Source organism: Chenopodium album, chromosome 6 (assembly GCF_948465745.1).
Source record: "Chenopodium album chromosome 6, dcCheAlbu1.1, whole genome shotgun sequence".
NCBI classification, from domain to species: Eukaryota; Viridiplantae; Streptophyta; class Magnoliopsida; order Caryophyllales; family Amaranthaceae; genus Chenopodium; species Chenopodium album.
Window position 1 is genome coordinate 16,847,480 of NC_137839.1, and position 21,632 is coordinate 16,869,111.

General features: G+C 39.5%; 1 protein-coding gene and 1 non-coding gene across 4 annotated transcripts; both read left to right on the forward strand.

Moving 5' to 3' along the window:
• The first annotated feature begins 405 nt into the window (after positions 1–405).
• On the forward strand, positions 406–21,393 carry LOC145635921 (glutaredoxin-C4-like). Of its 3 annotated transcripts, XR_014113945.1 has the most exons (6): positions 406–747; positions 2,739–2,812; positions 4,511–4,609; positions 4,698–4,814; positions 4,886–4,993; positions 21,126–21,393. XR_014113945.1 is itself a non-coding variant. In XM_081687293.1 (5 exons), exons 1-4 carry the CDS (start codon positions 587–589, stop codon positions 4,772–4,774), a joined length of 411 nt encoding a protein of 136 aa, XP_081543419.1. In that variant the 5' UTR covers positions 406–586; the 3' UTR covers positions 4,775–4,814; positions 21,104–21,393. The 3 variants fall into 3 exon arrangements, 2 of the variants coding, with proteins under 2 accessions (XP_081543419.1, XP_081543418.1); XM_081687293.1 differs by lacking the exon at positions 4,886–4,993 and having other exon boundaries at positions 21,104–21,393; XM_081687292.1 differs by lacking the exon at positions 4,886–4,993 and having other exon boundaries at positions 409–747.
• On the forward strand, positions 18,111–18,218 carry LOC145637753 (small nucleolar RNA R71). The gene has a single exon (XR_014114475.1). It is a non-coding gene; the product is annotated as a small nucleolar RNA R71 (small nucleolar RNA).
• Positions 21,394–21,632: the final 239 nt, after the last annotated feature.

The window sequence follows — 21,632 nt, forward strand, 5'->3', positions numbered from 1 at the left end:
CAACCCGAAATTATTTGAACCGGAATTAAAAAATCGTTTACACCGAACCATTAACAAACCGCGACCCGTCTGCACTGAACCGTTTACAACCCGAACCGAATTAAATCCGCTCAAAAATAAACCAAAATCGAATCGAACCTATAATTATTTAAACTGAACCAAAACCGACCCGCGAGACACTTAAATCGATTTCAAACCGACCCGATTTAATACCAAACCGATTTCAAACCGAACCGAACCCGAACTGTCAAACCGTTTTGATAGTAATTGACTCATATCATATATCCATATATATCATACGAGGGACACCATCTATTGCCTTCTTGGCTTGGCTTATTGCAATAGCTAGAGAATAATGGTCCTCACCAATGTACTAAAGATCATACCTTTCCATGTAACAAAATACCCTCAAGGACCTCAACTAAACTTCCCACCCCAAAAATATGTAATAAAATCCAATTATTACAAGCAAAGTAATACTTCAAAAATAATTACATCTTCATTTATACTACAAAATCACAAACTACAAACAATTACATCATCAGCATCTGAAACTAAGAGCTTAACCTCGACACCACCGCCAACAATGGAGGGAGAAATCATGCGCCGCCGTAGCATCGCCGTCATTCTGTTGCTTTCTGTCGTCCTCGCGGCGTCGCCGGCTTCTGCTTCGTCTTCTCAGGCTGATTTCATCAAGAAAACTATCTCTTCTCATACCATTGTTATCTTCTCCAAATCTTATTGCCCGTAATTCTCTCTCCTTTTTGAATTTTGATTTTGTTGCTTGATTTTTGAATGATTGAGCTTGTTTTTTGTATTGTTGTAAATGACTGGAGTTTTGGAATGATGGGTTAGGGTTTAATTGGATCAGATTGAAGTGCATTTCTGTTTGGAGTAGTTTAGCTAAATTGGGGGATTAGGGTTGAAGTTTGTAATTTTTTCGTATTTATTTTGAATGATGTTCATTTTATTAGTTGAGGAAATGATTTTTTGTTTTAAATTTTACTCCTGATGTTTAGTCACATAGCGGATTGAACAGTAACTATTTAAGCTATCAACATTACGAATTCGAGGCGAAAAGTAGTTAGGAGCTGTTTCGTCTTTGATCCATTTGTTGTACATGAGCAAATGATAGAATCAGGATATAATCAATGCTATTTATGCTCTCTGCATATTTTGATCTTAAATAGCTAGCACATTTCAATGGTATACTATCGTTTATTGGAGCCCTTTAAATGCCGTTGTTCAGGATGAGGTTATTGCTAAACAAAAATTGATTCCCGGTTGTGACAGAACGAAGTCAAGGCCCAACAATATAGAGCTTAAGATCTTTATATAACAATTTGTGGGTTTTGCTTCTGGCGAGTGAAGTGTTGGTGCATTGTGCAGCTCTTCAGCTTGAGTTATGACCTATTCTCTAGTATCAGTAGTATAAGTGTTGCTGATTTACTGATTCTGTCCAATGAGTTTCTTTTCCTTTGATTTCTCTCTATGTTTCTCTATCTTGCTGACTTACATATAAGCATCATATCTTTCTGTATCACTGCATGCCATATGTGACAAATTGCAGAATTTGGCTTCATTACCTTGAGGTATATGAGCTTAAAGATGATTAAGTTCTCCGTATCTGCATCAAGGTCATTAACACTATGTTTGGGTAGCAATTATAGATGGAAAGGTTAGGGAGGGAAGTATAATGATGGGGAAGGAAAAGGAGGGCAGGGGGAGAGTGTGCTTCCATTGTCTTTCCAAATCTTTCCAATGTCGGGAAATTTTGGTTTATTAAGGCTCTATTTGTTTTGATGCAAAACATTTTCCATGAAAATAATTTTCTAATTTTCCATTGTTTGGTTTGAAAATGGTGGAAAACAATTTTCCCAAATGTGGAAAATATTTCTCCCAAAAGGTATGCCACTTTTTCCACCGCACTCCTTACACCCTTCTCATCTCCTCTCAAACATCTTCTCCCTTTCACTCTCATTTTTCTCTTCGTCTATAATTTTTCTTGTAAAGAAACAAAGGAAAACTAGTATTACTATTGTGTTTTCCCATTAAAATTATTTCCCTGAAAAATGTTTTTTGTCAAAACAAACGGAGCCTAAATAAAGGAGAAGGAAAATGGATCCTACCAGTTCCCTCCACTTTTCTCTGTCCATATTATATCCACAGAAGGGATGCCAATTCCGCCCCTTTCTCTTCTCTTTCTTTCCCTCTATTTCTCATTACCTAATCAGTGTAACTCATGATAACCTAGTCTAATTTGATATTGAGGGACTCCAGTCTGCAGAGAGCAATGTTGTTGAAGTGGCAGTTAAGAGATCAAGCTGCATGACTTCTCGAAAGCATAAAAGCAATATAGCCTTCAATTAGCACAGAACCAACTACAAAGTATAATTATTGGCCTGGAGTTGAAGTAATAAAAAAAAAAAAAGGCTGCACTGACTCTTGATTGAACCATATGATTATTTAACCTAGTTTTCCTGTGCACGTTGTTGCCTAGTAAGAACATGAAACATGTATCATCAAGGCATCAAAGTCTGTTTTATAAGGTGGTTGATTTTTTATTTTTATTATTTCTTGTGCATAAATCTTAATTTGGAATTAATAATTCATGAAGAGATGAATCAAGTTTAGGAAAGATACGGTATCTTGCTCTCTTATATACTGTAGAATTTGTTTTATATCCTTTAACATTTCTCACACCTCAAGATAATGTTGTGGAATCTGCTTCTTTACAGGTATTGCAGAAGGGCGAAAGAGGTTTTTAGAGAGTTAGACCAAGCACCACATGTTATTGAGTTGGATGAGAGAGGTATATTTAAAAGTCCTATTGGGACAGTCATATTGATTGATAGATATTTGAACTTTTAGACTTATTTTGTATTAAATGATAATTTATTTATTTTCCCCATTTGTGTTCACTGTGGCAAAACATCATATTTTGTATTAAATGATAATTTATTTATTTTCCCCATTTGTGTTCACTGTGGCGAAACATCATGAAGTAGATGATTCTCCTCTTGCCCGTTTGAAGTGATTGAATAATAATTCCAGGACTTTTGTTTAGATAAATGTCTTGGTTATGTTTCTTTGTGTAGTAATTGATCAGGGCATGTAGGAAGAAGGTTTGTTGGAACTGAGACAAATGTGGAAGGATAGATAAAAGAGGCAAAACCATGGGATAAGTGTAATGGACTGATGTTTACTGCTTACTAACTCATGCAAATAACAGTAAAATTATATAGAAAGATTGATTCTTTGAATAATGTAGATAATCTGATTTTTTTGTAAGTTCCAAGAATTAATAAAGATGGAAGCTTTAAGTTTGATTGATGATGGAGAAAGGGTTATAAGGGATAAGGAAATAGCTTAAGGCTATCAATCTTCGATAGTGAGTTTAGCTCACAACTCTCCAATAATGGTTTTAGGCCATAACTCTCTAAAAGGTTCTCACCAAATTTCTGCCTGCCTATTCCCTTCCCTTCCCTCTGTATTTATACTAAGGACTCTTAACCTAGTGAGCTAATATTTGTAGAATACCTATACTACCCCTCCTTAGGTTGATCTATTACAATAAGGTGGAAATATGTGAGGGAGGAGAAGTCTTTGGGCTGTTATGTTTATTCCTCCCAATTAGAAGATATGAGCAATGGAATACTGGTATCACATCCTAGGTATGTAAATTTGAATATCAATTTGTCTACTCTAAAAATCTTAAACCTAACCTAAAACTTGTAAGCATTATTATCTTGATATAAGAGGCAAAACATGGGATAAGGTGGAATATGCAATGGAATACTGGTATCAGTGTATCACATCGTAGGTCTGTAACCTTTAAAACCATCTAGTGGTCTCTTCAAATTGCTAATTCAAAGGTCTTATGAAGATCCATGCTTTACATTGCATTGGCTCTTAGCTGTTTGAAAATCTGGTTGATGGAGGGGAGTCAATAGAATAGAATGCACTATTCCTAAGTGACTTTGATCTTCTATTGCATGCAATATTATTATATCGTATTCTATTTTCTTCTTTTTGTAATTAAAACACTTTAAAAATTGTCTTTTCATTTGTATTCATGTAATTTGTGCTTGATAAGATCTTAAACCTCTTGATGGATGACTTTTTTGTTTTTCTTATATGCAATTCTTTGTTGTGTAAAGAAAAGAGGAGGGGGGGTGTTGCTTATTTTTACCTAGGGCAATATTTAGGGTTGGAATTGGCCGAGCTGCCTCATCTGAAATGATCTGTATGGAGGTTTGAGTTTTGGGTGTTAATTATGATGCAAAATTGCTTGATGTATGATTTCTTTTTCTTTCTGACATGATGTGTCCTATGAATATTAATGGATGTGTTGCCACTTACATTTGTATATGCTATAGAATATCTCTGAATTGGTAAGTGAAATCATTGATTTTTTTTACTTACAATTTTTTTTTTTATTTAAATAAAAAAAAATATTAAAAAAAAAAAAAAAAAAAAAACCTTATTGTGAATACCTATATTTTTGCAGATGATGGTTATAGCATTCAGGATGCACTTGGTGGTATTGTTGGGAGACGTACAGTGCCCCAGGTGTTCATCAATGGAAAACACATTGGTGGATCAGATGGTGAGTTGCTTAGTTTGTAACAAACTTAAGACCATCCTCGTCTCAAAATTGTGAAAATGACTTAGAGGATGACCTGTACATCTTTCAGATACTGTTGAAGCCTATCAAAATGGGGAGCTGGCCAAACTTCTGGGTATTGATTCAACCGATCATGATGATCTGTGATTCTGTGAAGTCAGACTGTAGTCATAATTTTAGAACAAAGGTGAGCATTTTAATCATATTCCATTTCAATGGTTTTTTCAGCCATGTCTGACTTTTTCTTTTATCATTTAGATCAAGTTTTGATGTTCCCATTGTGAGCTGAGAATGGATTTTTTAGCTAAGAAGGAATGTTGCCTTGTTAGTCAGAATGGACAGACTTAATGGGTTTAGAGTATCTGGGTATGATAACCTAATAATTTTGGGAAAGAAAGTACTCCCTCCGTTTTCTTTTGATGTATCCATTTGCTATCAACTCTTGTTTTTAGAAAAGTTAAGTGAGTGTAAGAAAAGGTGGATAAAGTGAGAGAGAGGGTAAAAAGATGAGTGGTTATAAGATAAATGAGTATATAGTAATTGAATGGAAAGGTTTAAATATTGTGGGGTAAGATAGTGAAATTTGCTTACTCAAAATAGAATGAAATAGAAATGGTTGCATCAATTAAGACACCTCAAAATGGAGTGTGTACATCTTCGAGAACAGATGGAGTAGTGGGGGGAAAATTTTAGTTTTATATTCACTTGTGTTTAGTTTTGTCTCACACTTCTCTTTGCATTTTTCCTGCTCGTTTATTGGTTGACTAACAAGACAACCCTTTTGTGAGTGATTAGGGGAGTAGTTTAATGACCTTTCTTAGGATGTACCAATTAATGATGAGATAGGATTCGAGGCTCTCATGGCTATGGTGTCAACTTCTACCCCCTGGTATGTGGATATAGCCAACTATCTTGCTTGCGGGGTCGTTCCCCCGGAATTCTCCTTTCAACAAAAGAAACGGTTCTTCAAAGAAGTGAGAAGATATTTTTGGAATGATCCGTACCTATTCAAGCAATGTGGAGATGGTCTCTTTAGGAAGTGTGTCCCCGATCACGAGATTGAGGGTGTCCTTGAGCATTGTCACTCACTACCATGTGGGGGACATGGTGGTGTTGACAAAACAGTGGCAAAAATCTCTCAATCTTTACTTTGGTGGCCTTCAATGCATGAGACGCTCACAAATTCGTTATGCAATGTGATCGATGCCAAAGGAGCGGCGGCATTACCAAAAGGGACGAAATGCCCTAACAAAGTATTCTAGAAGTGGAACTCTTTGATGTTTGGGGGGTGGATTTCATGGGACCTTTCGTCTCTTCATGTGGGAACCTATAAATCTTGGTGGAGGTTGATTATGTGACGAAATGGATCGAAGCTATACCCTCTCCTACCAATGATCATAAGGTGGTGCTCAAGCTTCTCAAGAAAATCATTTTTCCTAGATTTGGGGTGCCAAGAGTCCTAATTAGTGATGGAGGTTCTTATTTTGCCAAGAAGCAATTGGAAGCTCTTCTCAAGAAGTACGACGTTCATCACAATGTTGGTCTACCTTACCATCCTCAAACTCAAGGTCAAGTGGAGGTCTCGAATCGTGAAATCAAGAATATACTTGAGAGGATGGTGAACAAATCGAGGATGGATTGGTTTCTCAAGCTCGATGACACACTTTGGGCTCTTAGGACGGCGTACAAGACTCCAATCGGCACAACCCCTTATAGGTTGGTCTATGGCAAGGCTTGTCACTTGCCGGTTGAATTGGAATACAAGGCTTGGTGGGCTATCAAGGAGCTTAATATGGATTTGTCTTTGGCGGCGAGAAGAGATTGTTGAAGCTCAATGAACTTGAAGAGCTTAGGGATGATGCTTATGAGAGCTCAAGAATGTATAAGGAGAAGACTAAGAAATGGCATGACCAACATATTCGAAACAAGAGCTTTAAGGTTGGAGATAAGGTCTTGCTTTTCAACTCAAGGCTTCGCTTGTTTCCGGGTAAACTCAAGTCTAAGTGGTCGAGGCCTTTTGTGGTATCGAAGACTACTCCTTATGGTTCTTTTGAGTTAGATGCGGATGGGAACAAGTTCATGGTCAATGGTTCTCGTTTGAAGCATTACTTTTGCAAAGAAGAAGTTGGTGTGATCGAGTGTCTAAGGCTTGACCCTTTGGGTCCTAAGCCACCCTCTTGAATGAATTTTCCTCATGGTCAAGCTAATAACCTTATAAAGAAGCGCTTCCGGGAGGCAACCTGAGTCTCTAACCCTTTTCTACTTTCTTCTTTTCTTGTTGCTTTTATTTTTCTATCTACAATTTTAGATTGTTGGAATTTATGAGTTTTGATTGTGTTTGGATTTTTGATATGCTTTGCATCTAGCGTGATGGTATGGTGTTTAGATGTGTGTTAAGGACAATTTTTACTTGTACGATTTTTTTAAGAGAGTTTGGTCGAACCACTTTATGTTCGGCCACTGCAGCATTTTCAAGGAATTATGGCAGCATTCTGCTAAAAAGTTCAAACTTGCATTTTGACCGAAGGTTCGACCGAACCTAGGGATGGTTTGACCGAACTTGTACTGTAGTTCGGCCGAACTGTCCTTGGTTCGGTCACTCCTCAATTTTTGAAAAATTTCAGCCCCATTCTGCCAAAATTTGCAAAAACCATGTTGCAGTATAGGTTCGACCGAACCCTGGGATGGTTCGACCGAACATGCCCTGTAGTTCGACCGAACTGTCCCTTGGTTCTGTCACTCCTCCATTTTTGCAAAATTGGGAATGCTTTCTATCAGAATTTAAGAAAAATGAATTTCAGTTGAGGTTCGACCGAACCTGGAGTAAGTTCGACCGAACTTTCATTGTAGTTCAGTCGAACATACCCTGGTTCGGCCGAACCATGTATCAGTTTTGAAATAAAAAACACTGCTGCTTTTTTTTATCTTGCTGCTGATTTTCATGGCTTGATACTCCCATTTTCGTATCTCGCTTCCCCATTCTCCTCCTTCTCACTCTAAACCTCCATTACAACCCCTCTTACAACCTCAAATCTCCATCAAAATCATTCCAATCTTCACTTTTTCTCACTTATTTTCCATCCTCTACTCAATTTCTATAATCTCTACCAAAATTTCCTCACAAAAATCCCATCTTTTCATTTTCCCCAATTTCAAGGGTTTGAGTGCTTTGGTGTTTTTTGGGTTTCTACTTGATTCCAATCAATTGTGGTATGGTTTTCTTAGCTTTTGTAAGTTTATTTCTTCAATTTCTCATAGTTTTACCATGTTTTACATGTTTAAGTATGAATTTTGGTATTCTTGAAATTGTTAGTAATAATTTGATTGATTTATGTGGTTATTTGGATTTACTTGTTGCAAATGATTGGTTGTTGATAGGAGAACATGTTGTTATGATGGTTATGCATGTTTACCTTTGTTTTATTTTGATCTCAATATCTTTGCTTAAGAATGTTGATTTCATACTAGGGTGTTCATGTTACTATTTTATGATTGAGAAATTCATAAGTTGGATGTTGTAGGAGATTGTTGTTCATTGTTTTGGTTTGTTTTTGATGGATTGATGAATGATTATCATGAAAATTAGGGGACATCATGTCAAATTTCACCTAGACTTTGTTAGGACTCATATAGGAATGACATAGGATTTCTTATTCAAGCCTTGGTTCAAATGTATTCATGCATGCCTTGAATTGTATACTCTCATGCATACACTTTTACCTTGGCTAGCTTCTTATGTCATTTCTTATCAATTTGTTTAAATGATATGCTCTTGGTGAATTTCTAGAATCAATATGCTCGGCAAAGGCAAAGGAAAATCAAAGAGGAAGAGAGTGGGAGAATCTTCATGACCACAATTCCCACCTCCTCCCGGCATCTATGATCATGGCATTGTTGCTTCGGACGAGCAATTTTGGCCCATCTATGAGTCACTCATCAAGCGTCCAATCAGTTCTACCAGATTCTTTTGCCCCCAAACTTTGAGGAAGCTAGGTATTTTGGATGAGGTGGTCAAGTTGGCTCAAAACTTTGGATGGGGTGACTTCATTCACCTTCATGCTTACACTTGTGAGCGTGTAACTTTGGAATTCCTTACCTCTATTCGCAAGGAAGTCATTGAGCCAGAGGATGATGAGGATCCTCAACTTATGATCCACTTTAGAATGTTCAATGAGGATCACTCTTTAACGGAAAGTGAGCTAAATGAGATATTCTTTTGGCATGCCACCGGACTTGATCAACCATCCGAAATGACCTCCACTCATCGCATACCCTATAACAAGCAAGAGTGGTGGAGGAGTATCACCAACAAGGATAGGTTTCAAACCAACTCCTCAAAGGTCAACAATATCATTCACATAGCCTTGAGGTATTTTGTACGGCTTCTCCAATATGCCGTGTTCTTCAAAGCAAACCTCGGCTCAATGGTAAAGGATGAGGTTGCTTGCCTATTCTTGGCCGATAACCCTTAGCGGCTCAAATTTCAATGCTCTTCCACCTTCATCCAACGGCTCTTGGATACTAGAGATAACCGTTTCGGTGATGAGATCTTCATGGGTGGCATGATTACTATTATTGCTCTTTCTTTGAAGAATGGAGCATACAAAGATCAAATTGAATTGCTCCCACCCGTGCACTAATCCCGAGAGGAGCTCACCGACGAGCCCCCTCCCCATGCTCTTTCCATAAGCGCCCTCCGTCACAACCGCTTCATCAACTACACCACTAGCAAGTGCCGGTTCATCCTCTTGGTCGATAGGGAGATAGAGTGGTGTATCCTCCCGGACCCCACCCTCACTACGGTGGACCACTCCGCTCCTCTCAAATGGAAGATCCGTCAGCAAAACATCCCCAATGAGCTGAGACGACCTAGAGCCCGGGGTGGAGTTCCTCAACCTCCACCGGTCCCCCAATTGGAGCAATTCGTTCCCCCCTTTCACGGGGGAGGTGAGGCATCTTCCTCTTCTTCCATCCCTCCTTTTGATCTAAATGCCCTTCGTAGTACCCTCGATGATATCCGTCGAGACAATCAAGCTTCCATTTAAAAGTGAGGGTACTACGCGGGGGCAAATTATGAAAATCTTGTGCAAGCGGGCATTCAAGCGCCCTGTGTTAACTACCTCTACCACTAGGGTTGTACACAGTTTGGTTTGGACCGTAACCAAAACCAGTTAGCGGTTTGGTTTGGTTTACGGTTTGGAAAAATATGGTTTGGTTTCGATTTTTTGGGAAATACGGTTTGCGGTTTGGTTTAGTTTTTCAAAAATTATAAATCAAACCAAACCGTAAACCAGTAAACCGCATTTTAATATTTATATAATTTTAAATAAATTATAATAGTTATTACGTACATATTATAAAAAAAATTAAAAAAATAAAAAAAACATGAAAAATCATTAGAAGACTATGCGGTGAATATACTACTATACTCTATACTCAATCTCAAATATCAATAATTAAAATTCAATAGGACATATAATTATAATGTAGTATGAATTATTTTTTTGGACAAATGTATTATGTTTTTTTCCACTGTTAATTTGTTATGTATTATTTTTATTATGTGTTATTGTGTTAGCACTTAGCAATTGATTAGTTGGTTGTTATTTTTATTAAAAATTTGTAGTAGAATTTAATCCCTTTGGGCTAATTATTTGAACTTTATTATAAATTTATTAATATTTGACAATTTTTAGGAAAAAATGTCGTCTCATCATAAACCGCAAACCATACCGCACCAAACCGCATTATTACGGTTTGGTTTGGATGCGGTTTGGTTTGGTTTAGACTCAAACCACACCAAACAAGACCATATTCACCCCTACTTACCACCCTCCTCAAGAGGGTCCGGTCAATCATTGGGGGCCCTATGACCCTCAAAACCCCACCCCCCCTTGCTACGCCTATTGGGAAGGTCCTATCGACCCTACCCAACGCGTTGGCACCCCACTATACGACCCCTATCGTCCGAGTGGGTGTGATCCGGCTTATGACCCGGCATCCACATCTACCCCTACTCCTTTTGATGGCGGTTGGGGCGACCAAGGGTGACCCTATGAGCACTTCAACCAACCCTTCCACCCTTTCATGGACACTCCCGGGTTTGATCCTGATAACCCCCCTCAACCTAGGGGGCGCGGAGATGATAACCCGTGATGAGGGTGGGGTCCGGGAGGATACACTACTCTAACTCCCTATCGACCAAGAGGATGAATCGGCGCTTGCTAGTGGTATAGTTGATGAAGCGGTTGTGACGGAAGGCGCTTATGGAAAGAGCATAGGGAAGGGACTCGTCGGTGAGCTCCTCTCGGGATTGGTGCACGGGTGGGAGCAATTCAATTTGATCTGTGTATGCTCCATTCTTCAAAGAAAGAGCAATAATAGTAATCATGCCACTCATGAAGATCTCATCACCGAGACGGTTATCCCTATTATCCAAGAGCCGTTGGATGAAGGTGGAAGAGCATTGAAATTTGAGCCGCTGAGGGTTATCGGCCAAGAATAGGCAAGCAACCTCATCCTTTACCATTGAACCGAGGTTTGCTTTGAAGAGTTGGTTTGAAACCGTACAAAATACCTCAAGGCTATATGAATGATATTGTTGACCTTTGAGGAGTTGGTTTGAAACCTATCCTTGTTGGTGATACTCCTCCACCACTCTTGCTCGTTATAGGGTATGCGATGAGTGGAGGTCATTTCGGATGGGTGATCAAGTCCGGTGGCATGCCAAAAGAATATCTCATTTAGCTCACTTTCCGTTAAAGAGTGATCCTCGTTGAACATTCTAAAGTGGATCATAAGTTGAGGATGATCCTCTGGCTCAATGACTTCCTTGCGAAGAGAGGCAAGGAATTCCAAAGTTACACGCTCATAAGTGTAAGCGTGAAGGTGAATGAAGTCACCCCATCCAAAGTTTTGAGCCAACCTTACCACCTCATCCAAAATACCTAGCTTCCTCAAAGTTTGGGGGCAAAAGAATCTGGTAGAACGGATTGGACGCTTGATGAGTGACTCATAGATGGGCCAAAATTGCTCGTCCGAAGCAACAATGCCGTGATCATTGATGCCGGGAGGAGGTGGGAATTGTGGTCCCGAAGATTCTCCCACTCTCTTTCTCTTTGATTTTCCTTTGCCTTTGCCGGGCATTTTAATTCTCCGAATTCACCAAGAGCATATCATTAGAACAAATTGATAAGAAATTACATAAGAAGCTAGCCAAGGTAAAAGTGTATGCATGAGAGTATACAATTCAAGGCATGCATGAATACATTTGAACCAAGGCTTGAATAAGAAATCCTATGTCATTCCTATATAAGTCCTAACAAAGTCTAGGTGAAATTTGGCATGATTTCCCCTAATTTTCATGATAATCATTTATCAATCCATCAAAAGCAAACCAAAACAATGAACAACAATCTCCAACAACATCCAACTCATGAATTTCTCAATCATAAAATAGTAACATGAACACCCTAGTATGAAATCAACATTCTTAAGCAAAGATATTGAGATCAAAATAAAACCAAGGCAAACATGCATAATCATCATAACAACATGTTCTACTATCAGCAACCAATCATTTGCAACAAGTAAATCCAAAGAACCACATGAATCAATCAAGTTATTACTAACAATTTCAAGAATACCAAAATTCATACTTAAACATGTAAAACTATGAGAAATTAAAGAAATAAACTTGCAAAAGCTAGGAAAACCATACCACAATTGATTGAAAGCAAGTAGAAACCCAAAAAACACCAAAGCACTCAAACCCTTGAAATTGGGGAAAATAAAAAGATGGGATTTTTGTGAGGAATTTTTGGTGGAGATTGTAGAAATTGAGCAGAGGATGGAAAATTAGTGAGAAAAAGTGAAGATTGGAGTGATTTTGATGGAGATTTAAGGTTGTAAGAGAGGTTGTAATGGAGGTTTAGAGTGAGGAGGAGAATGGGGAAGTGAGATACGAAAATGGGAGTATCAAGCCACGAAAAGCAGCAGCAAGATAAAAAAAAAGCAACAGCGTTTTTTTTTTCAAAACTGATACATGGTTCGGCCGAACTAGGGGTATGTTCAGCTGAAATTCATTTTTCTTAAATTCTGGCAGAATGCGTTCCCAATTTTGCAAAAATGGAGGAGTGACCGAACCAAGGGACAGTTCGGTCGAACTACAGGGCATGTTCGGTCGAATCATCCCAGGGTTCGGTAGAACCTATACTGCAACATGGTTTTTGCAAATTTTGGCAGAATGGGGCTGAAATTTTTCAAAAATTGAGGAGTGATCGAACCAATGACAGTTCGGCCGAACTACAGTACAAGTTCGGTCGAACCATCCCTAGGTTCGGTCGAACCTTCAGTCAAAATGCAAGTTTGAACTTTTTGGCAGAATGATGCCATAATTCCTTGAAAATGCTGCAGTGGCCGAACATAAAGTGGTTCGGCCAAACTCCCTTAAAAAAAATCGCACAAGTAAAAATTGTCCTTAACACACATCTAAACACCATACCATCACGCTAGATGCAAAGCATATCAAAAATCCAAACACAATCAAAACTCATAAAGCCCAACAATGCAAGATTGTAGATAGAAAAATAAAAGCAACGAGAAAAGAAGAAAGTAGAAAAGGGTTAGAAATTCGGGTTGCCTCCCGGAAGCGCTTCTTTATAAGGTTATTAGCTTGACCATGAGGAAAATTCATTCAAGAGGGTGGCTTAGGACCCAAAGGGTCAAGCCTTAGACACTCGATCACACCAATTTTTTCTTTGCAAAAGTAATGCTTCAAACGAGAACCATTGACCATGAACTTGTTCCCATCCGCATCTAACTCAAAAGAACCATAAGGAGTAGTCTTCGATACCACAAAAGGCCTCGACCACTTAGACTTGAGTTTACCCGAAAACAAGCGAAGCCTTGAGTTCAAGAGCAAGACCTTATCTCCAACCTTAAAGCTCTTGTTTCGAATATGTTGGTCATGCCATTTCTTAGTCTTGTCCTTATACATTCTTGAGCTCTCATAAGCATCATCCCTAAGCTCTTCAAGTTCATTGAGTTTCAACAATCTCTTCTCGCCGCCAAAGACAAATCCATATTAAGCTCCTTGATAGCCCACCAAGCCTTGTATTCCAATTCAACCGGCAAGTGACAAGCCTTGCCATAGACCAACCTATAAGGGGTTGTGCCGATTGGAGTCTTGTACGCCGTCCTAAGAGCCCAAAGTGTGTCATCGAGCTTGAGAAACCAATCCATCCTCGATTTGTTCACCATCTTCTCAAGTATATTCTTGATTTCACGATTCGAGACCTCCACTTGACCTTGAGTTTGAGGATGGTAAGGTAGACCAACCTTGTGATGAACGTCGTACTTCTTGAGAAGAGCTTCCAATTGCTTCTTGGCAAAATAAGAACCTCCATCACTAATTAGGACTCTTGGCACCCCAAATCTAGGAAAAATGATTTTCTTGAGAAGCTTGAGCACCACCTTATGATCATTTGGTAGGAGAGGGTATAGCTTCGATCCATTTCGTCACATAATCAACCGCCACCAAGATGTATAGGTTCCCACATGAAGAGACGAAAGGTCCCATGAAATCCACCCCCCAAACATCAAAGGGTTCCACTTCTAGAATACTTTGTTGGGGCATTTCGTCCCTTTTGGTAATGTCGCCGCTCCTTTGGCATCGATCACATTGCATAACGAATTTGTGAGCGTCTCATGCATTGAAGGCCACCAAAGTAAAGATTGAGAGATTTTTGCCACTGCTTTGTCAACACCACCATGTTCCCCACATGGTAGTGAGTGACAATGCTCAAGGACACCCTCAATCTCGTGATCGGGGACACACTTCCTAAAGAGACCATCTCCACATTGCTTGAATAGGTACGGATCATTCCGGGGGAACGACCCCGCAAGCAAGATAGTTGGCTATATTTGCAAACCAGGGGTAGAAGTTGACACCATAGCCATGAGAGCCTCGAATCCTATCTCATCATTAATTGGTACATCCTCCTTGTTCTCAAAAGGAAGCCTAGACAAGTGATCCGCCACATAGTTCTCCGCTCCCTTTTTGTCCTTCATTTCCATGTGAAAGTCTTGAAGAGAGAGAACCCAACGAATCAAGCGAGGCTTTGCTTCTTTCTTGGTCATGAGGTATCGCACCGCGATGTGATCCGTGTACACGATAACTTTTGAGCATATATGATAGGACCGGAACTTATCAAATGCAAACACCACCGCTAGCATCTCTTTCTCCATTGTTGTATAATTCTTTTAAGCCTCATCGAGAGTCCTACTTGCATAGTAGACGACACATGATTTCCCTTCTTTCTTTTGACCAAGAACGGCACCTACTACAAAGTCACTAGCATCGCACATTAGCTCAAAAGGCAAGCTCCAATCCGGAGCTTGCACAACGGGAGAAGAAATGAGAGCTTCCTTGAGCTTACGAAATGCCTTAAGGCAAGCCTCATTGAAGCTAAAAACAACATCCTTCTTGAGTAATTCGGTCAAAGGTTTGGCGATTGATGAAAAATCTTTAATAAACCTCCGGTAAAAACCGGCATGCCCAAGAAAAGCTCGTACTCCCGTGATGGAAGTAGGAGGGGGCAACCTCTCAATCACCGAAACTTTGGCCGGATCAACCTCAATGCCATTTTTTGAAACTTTATGGCCGAGGACAATGCCCTCCTCGACCATAAAATGACACTTTTCCCAATTCAAAACCAAACTCGTTTCTTGACACCTTTTCAAAACTTTTTCAAGGTTAAAAAGACAAGTGTCAAAAGACGAGCCACCAACACTAAAGTCATCCATGAAAACCTCAATTTCTTTTTCAAGCATTTCGGAGAAAATGGAAGTCATGCATCTTTGAAAAGTAGAGGGAGCATTGCATAATCCAAATGGCATTCTTCGGTATGCAAATGTCCCATGTGGACATGTGAAAGTGGTTTTCTCTTGATCACTTGGATGGATAGGGATTTGGAAAAATCCGGAGTACCCATCCAAGAAACAAAAGAAAGCATGGTGAGAAAGCCTTTCAAGCATTTGGTCCATGAAAGGGAGAGAAAAATGATCTTTCTTTGTATTCTTGTTCAATCTCCTATAATCAATACACATTCTCCACCCGGTCACCGTCCGGGTGGAGGTTTCCTCTCCCTTTTCATCCTTGACTATGGTCATTCCACCCTTTTTTGGAACTACATGAACCGGGCTTACCCACTTGCTATCGGAGATAGCATAGATGATACCCGGCTCACGTAGTTTCAAAATTTCTTTCTTGACAACCTCTTGGAGGTTGGGGTTCAACCTCCTTTGAGGTTCAATGGAGGTGGAATGATCATCCTCAAGATGAATACGATGCATGCATAGAGAAGGGCTAATACCCTTGATGTCATCAATGCTTTACCCTATCATATCTTTGTATTTTCTCAAAACCTCAAGCAATTTTTTCAAATTAAATTCATCAAGGGTAGCATTGACAATAATAGGGTATTTTTCCTCCTCATCAAGATAAGCATATTTCAAAGAAGGGGGGAGGGGCTTGAGTTCTACCTTGGGAGGAGGCTTGGAACTCTCCTCTGATTTTTCCTCCATTGATTCAAGCTCAATCTCGCCTTGTTGTTCAACTTCCTCCTTTGAGGATTCCTCCATTGCCATGATAAATTCTTTGGCTTCTTGAGAGTGAAACTCCTCTTTGCATGTGAGAGCTTCTACTATTGGATCTTGAGGCTTCATCATGACCTTTCCCAAACGGTCCAACTCCTCACTTACAACATCAACTCTATAGCACTTTATGGGGGTCTTTAGCAACTTAGAAAATTCAAAGACTATCTTCTCATCGGCCACTTCACATGTGATGGTGTTGTTTTTGCAATTGATGACCGCCTCCAAAGTTTTAAGAGCTTCACGACCCAAGATCAAGGGAGTGTCCACATCTTCCTCCATGTCCATCACTACAAAGTCACAAGGCACATAAATGTGTCCCACTTGAATCGAAACATCCTCAAGTTCTCCACAAGGCAATTTGACCGAGCGGTCGGCTAATTGAATTGTCTTCCTTGTAGGGATCATCTCAATATTGAGCTTTTGAGCAATGGATAAAGGGATTAGGCTAACACTTGCTCCAAGATCGGCCAATGCACCCCTAGCTTCCATATTTCCAATTTTCACCGGCAAAGTAAAACTCCCCGGATCTTTTTCCTTCTTGGGCATTTTATGTTGAACAAGAGCACTCACTTGATGTGGAAGGGTGATAAGCTCATCATTGAGCTTCCTTTTGTTGGTGAGGATGTCCCTGAGGAATTTGGAGTAAGATGGCATTTGTGTCACAACTTCAAGAAAAGGGAGATTGATGTGCAAGTTTTCATCACACTTAGGAACTTTGCAAACTTGTCATTCAACTTCCTCTCCGCAAGTCTACTTGGAAAAGGAACCGGTCCATCAAGGTTCCTAGTCTCACTAGGAATCGAAGTTGTCTTCTCGTTGTCAAGCTTCTTCTTCTCCGAACTTCCTTCTACCTCATCAACTTTTTCTTCCTCAACTCTCTTGTCTTCATTCACACTCTCTTCTCCTCCCTTCTTTCCCCCACTATCCCCCTCATTTGGACCATCATAGGAAGTTCCCGACCTCAATGTGATTGCCTTGCATGTATCAGGCTTTTGGTTATGAGAAGGGTTAGGTTGTGGTTATTCGGGTAGAGTAGATGGTGAATTGAAGGGAGCTCTCTCGGCCAATTGAGCTAGTTGCGAATCAACCATCTTGTTGTGAGCTCTTATTTCTTGCATTTGTTGCCCAAAGGTTTGCATTTGTGAATGCATGACTTGAAGGAGTTGAGTTTGAGTTAGCTCCGCTTGAGGTGCTTGTTCTTGATGGTTTCTTTGAGGTGCTTGGGTTTGATTGTTGTATTGGTTGTTCCTTGGATAGCTTCCTCTTGAGTTTTGGGGTTGAGATGGAGGTGGATTTTGATATTGAGGATTGGAGTTATAGGAAGGTTGAGCTTGTTGGTTCCATTGTTGAGGTTAAGGTACAAACCCGGGTGGTGGTTGTCTCCAAGCTACTCCACCGCCGCATCCTCTAAATCCCTCTTGCCTTGTGTTGTATGCCGCTACATGTTCGGGGCTTAAACCTCCACAATATGATGTATCATGGTTCGTTCCTCCACAGTTTTGTCAAGAGAAAGAGTTAACTTGAGAAGAGTTTGCTCCACCACTTGAACTTGCATTCACACTCGTGTTCAATTAGAAAGCCCTTTTGTTATTTGATCAATTTGATGTTGTAATTGATCAACTTTCTCCAATTCGTAAATACCACCTCTCTTTGGAGCGTTTCTTCTTTGGCCCCCCCAAGAGTAATTCTTTGCTACCTCTTCTATTGTGGCTTCAACTTGATTTTGAGGGATCTTGATTAATTGACCACCCGCCCCCGCATCCAAATTGGCTCTTGACATGGGCTCCAATCCATCGTAGAAAAACCGCATGAGCAACCCTTTATTGTACTCATGGTGGGGACATGCTTGCACCAACTCTTTGAATCTCTCCCATGCTTCACCAAGACTTTCATCGGCCTCTTGCTAAAATGATGCAATTTTCCTTCTCATTTCGGCGGTCTTCTCTTCGGAGATAAAGCGCTTCAAGAACGCTTTTACAACCTCCCTCCATGTTGTGAGAGAGTTAGGCTTTACTTGCTTTAGCCATTTCTTTGCTCGTCCGGTGAGAGATTGCCGGAAAAGGTGCATACGAATGTAGTCTTGACTCACTTCATTGGTTTGCATCATTGCGCACAATTCAAGGAATCGGTCCAAATGTTCAATATGGTCCTCACTTGCACTTCCGGAAAATTGCTCCGATTGGACCATTTGAGTATATTGTGGATGAATTGAGAAGTTGGTTTCCGTGACAGGTAGCAAAATCCCTCCCGTGAGCTCATAATCCTCCGGATTTCTGAACTCACGAAACAAGAAATCATTCTCTTGTCCCGCCATTGATTCGCGTGGTGAACTTGAAGAGTAAGTATCACTCTCACTATCAACTATATCACCAAAACCTCTTCCCTCGTCTTGATAAAGCCTACGGACTTGTCTCAAGGTTCGGTTGATTTCGTGGTCAATTTGATGTGAGGGTGCTCCTAAAGCATTCACCAAAGCTAAGCAAACAATTAGCAATGACAAGGATGATAAAACAAAAAAAAAAAAAAAACAAAAAAAAAAAAAAGCAAAATGACTCTAACAAAAGCAATAATAGACGCTAACCAAGCCGCCTCCCCGGTAACGGCGCCAAAATTTGATAGGGATAAGATAGGTCATTAAACTACTCCCCTAATCAAATTAACAATTTATAAAGCCTAAACTTTCACTAAACTAGTTAGTGGCAAGTAAATGGTCGATCCACTGAGGAAGCACACTCATTCAACATCACAATTACTAAGCAAGAGTAAGAAAGGGTGTATTTTTGTTGGTTTTTTGGATTGTAAACACTAGAACTATAAACAAACAAGATAAAGATGATTAAAATCAAGAGAGAACGACGCTAGGGGTTCGGGGGTGTCAAACATGATTAGAAAGAGGGGAACAATGATAGTTATCATGATGAACATGCCAAAGAACACAAGATTCTACCTAAACAATTCATTCTCATGCAATAGTCTAGGCAAATCAATGAAAGAAGTCTATGCTAATTAGGATCATTCTCATGCATCCTATTAGACACAAGCAAATCAAGAGAATAAAGAAGCACAATACATGAAACTCCATTTTAACAACTCATTCTCATGCAATCATTAAAATAGAGGTGATCTTAATCTAGTTCAAATCATTTTCATGCATTTAAACTAGAAGGCAATCAAATAAAGTGCAACAATAATCTAAAGCCATTAAAAATCATGTCTTTCATCAATTTAAGGCATGTAATTAATTCAACTATCATTATTCATCCATCATTCAATGCATATTTCACACCCCCTTCCCCTAGCTAAGAGATTAGCCTAGAAAAGGGGGAATCAACATGATAGCAAAACTAAGAGTAAACACAAGAAGCATGAAATCAAACATGATCAAAAACAATGAAAATAACAAAGATAGATTAATCCGCAAAAAATAAATAAAAATAAGCAACTAGGAGGTAAATAAACAAAACTAAGAGAAAGGATTAGAGATTACTAAAGAGGCAATAAATGAAAGATGAAAACTTGCAAAGTTGCTTGATTGATTTATTGAAGGGAAAGCTTGAACCAAAGTTGCATACAATGAGATAACTTAAGCAATACTACACTACCTCTCTCTAAGATTAGGGTTAATTGTCTAGGATCATGAGATAATCCAATACCATTACATAAAAACGCTCTAAATAACCGCCTAAAATAAACCGTACAAAGCAGCTGGAATAAAAGAGATGGTCCGACCGAACAGTGGGAAGGTTCGGCCGGACCACAGGGTAGGTTCGGCCGAACCCTGGGTAGGTTCGATCGAACCTTTGGTCTGGTCGAACTTCTGAGGTTTGGTCACTCCTGCAAAACGGCCATTTTCCAGCTTGAAACTGCCAAGGTGGTTCGGCCGCACCACAAAGTAAGTTCGGCCACACCTAGGTTCGGCCACACCTTCAGGGGGGTTCGGCCGAACCTATTTGATTCCTCCTTCCTTCAGCTTCTCTTGAGCTTCATGCTCCTTCTCCACGGCACGTCATGCATTCCAAAGTTCATCCAAGAAGGCCAAGAACCTACAAAACGACATAGAAACGCTAGAAAAACCAACAAAAAGAGAAAAAGGGAAAGGAAACACGCGAAAAGAAAGGGAAAGACAAAACTAAGGGAAAAATGCTTAAAAAGGCTCAAACAAGTGCAAATGAGGGGAGAATCCTTAGAGAAAAAGGATGGAAAAGTGGCATAAATGCCACTCATCAGTGAGTTGTGACCCAACCTGCAATTGGGGCACCGACCCTGACCTTACTTACCCAATAACCAGATCTAGTAGAGAATGCTAATTTATATGTCCAGCATTAGAAAAAGGTTATAGATGAGCATCTCCAATTGGTGACTATAGGTGTCAGCTTTCAGAGTTACAAATATCTTCAATGGTATAAATCTCTTAGAGGTCTATACCCATATCTTATCACCCTCTATATCCATCTTCTGTAAACCTCTTTCCCTGTCATAAAGTGGATAAGCAAAGAGAAAATAACTTTAATGCATATTTTATTTCAATAATTTATGGTCAATTACAAGCAAGTATTAATTGAACCTTTTAAAGATAGTTAAGTTATTCATGTACTCATGTAGATAAGCTCATAAGTACAGAGTATGCAAGATTGAGACAAAGACCTTACCTTAATTGCAATTCTCTAATTAGAAAACAAAACGTGATGTGAAGAAAACAATGATAATTGACGAGATTGAAACTAGGTGTCAAAAGCTTACTATTTTTACTTGTTTATATTTCTCTGCTTCAAACCTAATATCGCTTGTATTTCTAATTGTTTTGATAACATCTTACAGAACTGGTTTGAAAATGGTTTAGGTACTAGTTAAGCAGGCTTCAAAATGTGGTTGCTAGAAGTTTGAGCTCCTCGTGATCTATGCTATGATTTCTACAAACATTGTGGTTATGGTCCATGGCATTAGTCGACAATGCAAATGTAATCTTTTCTTGCTTAGCACACACCCTGAAACTAAGAGTAGGGAATGATTTCTGTAACCTTTTTCTTTCTTTCAATGTTAAATTTTGGACTTGAATCTTAAGTTGTGGTTTTGTCATTTTTGAGTATTTATAGACAGTTCTATAAGCATCACCTGGCCTTGATCAGAAAGTGCATCAAGTAGCAATCAGGTTCCGCACTTTACGTTGGATTCCTGTGTTACATCAATTGCATCCAATGCTAGTCTTTTACAAGCAGGGTATCTATAATGTGTGTCCCGCGACAGATATCTAAAATGCCAGTGGCCCAACCTGTACGGTATGGATGCTTTCTTGTTGGGTGAAAGAGTGGATGTCTTTGATGCTGCAATGTTCCTGCACTCCCTTTTC